Source organism: Diaphorina citri, unplaced genomic scaffold, assembly GCF_000475195.1.
Source record: "Diaphorina citri unplaced genomic scaffold, Diaci psyllid genome assembly version 1.1 scaffold1069, whole genome shotgun sequence".
NCBI classification, from domain to species: Eukaryota; Metazoa; Arthropoda; class Insecta; order Hemiptera; family Psyllidae; genus Diaphorina; species Diaphorina citri.
In genome coordinates, this window is record NW_007378498.1 from 35097 (window position 1) to 38413 (window position 3317).

At 38.2% G+C, this 3317-nt stretch overlaps 1 protein-coding gene across 1 annotated transcript in view; it reads left to right on the forward strand.

The window, feature by feature from the left end:
- LOC103514020 (nicotinate phosphoribosyltransferase) overlaps window positions 1–2719 on the forward strand; it is a gene marked incomplete at its 5' end in the record, with an annotated part of 30449 nt that extends 27730 nt beyond the window's left edge. Inside the window, 1 exon segment of the mRNA XM_017446047.2 lies at window positions 2169–2719. Coding sequence (XP_017301536.2) covers window positions 2169–2246 — 78 coding nt within the window.
- Window positions 2720–3317: the final 598 nt, after the last annotated feature.

A 3317-nucleotide genomic window follows, 5' to 3' on the forward strand; every position in this document is an offset into this window, starting at 1 on the left:
GGGCTTTAAGCCAGCCCTTTTGTTTTCGCTTTGCTTACGCTCGCTTTTTCTTGGGATTACCACTAGCTCTACAATTTCTGTTCTCACGAATTTGAGTGAAATGACCAGCAGTCAGCAGTATGTGTACCTACTTGATTTTAATATGTACCTACCATAACTTACCAACAAGGACTAAGGAATTTTAATTGTGTTAACCACCACAAAATGCTGTTCTCCGAATCTCCAATTAATGCACTGTACTAAATTTTATGATTTGACTTGGACTGTAGATTTGATTCCACGATGGACGTTTTTTATTTCAATGGAATGCCATTCTTTAAAAGCACAATCCTTGAATTTTAAGGAATTTCAGGGGTTTCTGAATAAAAAGCACTCCTTGGATCGTGTCATAAGTTGTGTTATGAGGCAATTTATTTCAGTGAATAACTCATGTCTCTTCTCTGTTTCCAGGTCGCAGTCAGTGATCATCTGTACAGTTTCATTCACGAGCTTTGGCTACAGAATGCGCCTATTGAGGAGTTGTCCTAAAGTCACTAGACTGCTCAGACCTGATCCTAGGCGCACGATGCTTATACGTTCTAGAAAGCTAGACTGTTCAAATGTTCATCGATATGCTGTTGTAAACTCGAGATGTTCTCATCTTGAACTATTTAGTCCCAACTTCTTGGACTATTTAGTCCCAAGAGCCTCAGATGTTATGAGATACCATAAGTGTAGAATTCTCAGAATTTGTAATCAATTCTTAGTGTGTGAACTTGGAGTGAGCCCAGATATTGTTTCTGCACGTCCAAGGGATTTTAATTTGCGAACAAATCTGCATTATGCAGCAGGTTGAAATTTGATTTCGACCGGCATTTTGGTAGTGTAGTACCTATGAAAACCTATGAAAACTTAATTCTATCTGTCGCAGATATACAATACATCGATACGTTTTTCTCGGGCAAAATGACATTCCTCACAAGTTGTTGTCTAAAAGGCTCTAACTCTTGCCAGGCAAAGAAAAACGAAATATATTCCAAATATGTCTAGAAACGGGAAAAAAGTGGCCCATTACACCATTTAAAAGCAGTTTTATCTATTCTATTTTTGTATAGAATACAATAACATATCTGTATATTTAGGCCATACCTACTTGTATGTATATCATGTTACTTTTAGATTTTTAATTAGTTTTAAGTTTGTTTGAGGGTTTTATGTTGTAAATTTGAAGAGATTTAGACAGAATACCTGTATTAGATAGTAATGCCTCAGGTTTTAACCTCGCCTTCCCCCTCCCCTGCCCTCAATACGGCGAAATTGTTGACTCAGGAAGAAATTTGTATTTTTCTTTCCGATTCTGGAATTTTCGAGAAAATATCGAAACAATGCAAACAGCACTTCAGAATTCAGATTTAGCGGGCAAAAGAATTATTCATTCAGAGGACTCAGAGGAGGCTTATTTTTGAAGGAAAAAAGAAGAAGGAATTTTACCGTATTTAGGTATTGATTTGAGATTTCGCAGGTATAATGAGGAAGTATAGGTTAACATATGGCCCAAATTTCGTGACATTACATTGAAAATTGACGGAGTTATGTTAGGGGTAAAAATGCGTCGAAATGTTTCGTGTAATATACACACTGGCGTGCTCAGGCCGGAACTTGGCCTGGCGCACTGCCGTGCACATCAAATTGCGTCAAACAATATCTGTACGGATGCTTTACAATCTTTAATCTACTTTCTGGGGGTTATTGTGAAGCCCGGATTATACACAAGTACGAGTAGGTACCTACACATTACACACGCTAACATCTGTCTTCCAACTTCACAACTTTGACAGATTTAACCACCACAAAATGCTGTTCTCCGAATCTCCAATTAATGCACTGTACTAAATTTTATGATTTGACTTGGACTGTAGATTTTATTCCACGATGGACGTTTTTCATTTCAATGGAATGCCATTCTTTAAAAGCACAATCCTTGAATTTTAAGGAATTTCAGGGGTTTCTGAATAAAAAGCACTCCTTGGATTGTGTCATAAGTTGTGTTATGAGGCAATTTATTTCAGTGAATAACTCATGTCTCTTCTCTGTTTCCAGGTCGCAGTCAGTGATCATCTGCGTGTCATAAGTTGTGTTATGAGGCAATTTATTTCAGTGAATAACTCATGTCTCTTCTCTGTTTCCAGGTCGCAGTCAGTGATCATCTGTACAGTTTCATTCACGAGCTTTGGCTACAGAATGCGCCTATTGAGGAGTTGTCCTAAAGTCACTAGACTGCTCAGACCTGATCCTAGGCGCACGATGCTTATACGTTCTAGAAAGCTAGACTGTTCAAATGTTCATGGATATGTTGTTGTAAACTCGAGATGTTCTCGTCTGGAACTATTTAGTCCCAACTTCTGGGACTATTTAGTCCCAAGAGCCTCAGATGTTATGAGGTACCATAAGTGTAGAATTCTCAGAATTTGTAATGAATTCTTAGTGTGTGGACTTGGAGTGAGCCCAGATATTGTTTCTGCACGTCCAAGTGATTTTAATTTGCGAACAAATCTGCATTATGCAGCAGGTTGAAATTCGATTTTGACCGGCATGTTGGTAGTACTTATGAAAACTTAATTCTATTTGTCGCAGATATACACTACATCGGTACGTTTTTCTCAGGCAAAATGACATTCCTCACAAGTTGTTGTTTAAAAGGCTCTAACTCTCGCCAGGCAAAAACGAAATATATTCCAAATATGTCTAGTAGAGGAGGAGAACTATCGATAGTCGGCGCCATCGATAGTTATCGATAGTTTTCAAAAAACTATCGATAACTATCGATAGTTTTCGATTGTGCCCGAGTATGAAGCGCCATCTGTGAATAGGTAATGTGAAGATCAGACCCAGTTGTTAGCGCAGAATAAAGCTGTGTACACACATAGTCAACGACCGTCGATTGACGAGGTAAATCTATGCTGTCGGGAGTGTACGGTTTCAGTCGACATAGATCCACGGTAGAGGAGGAGAACTATCGATAGTCGGCGCCATCGATAGTTTTTTTTTATTACATATTTTCCTTGTTTCTAAAGGTCTTATCCCCCAAAAAGACCTAACCTAACCTAATTTAAAGAAAATTGTTATCTGTACACGTATTAATTTAGGTCACAGGGTTTTATTTCAACATTTTTTTTTACACTTTTCACTTCTAAAACGGCCAAAACAAACGAAAAATGTGCAGAAAAAAACTATCGAAAACTATCGATAGTCAAGCCTCCAACTATCGATAGCGTTCGATAGTTATCGATAGTGCTATCGATAGTTCTCCTCCTCTAATCCACGGCCGTCGACTATCT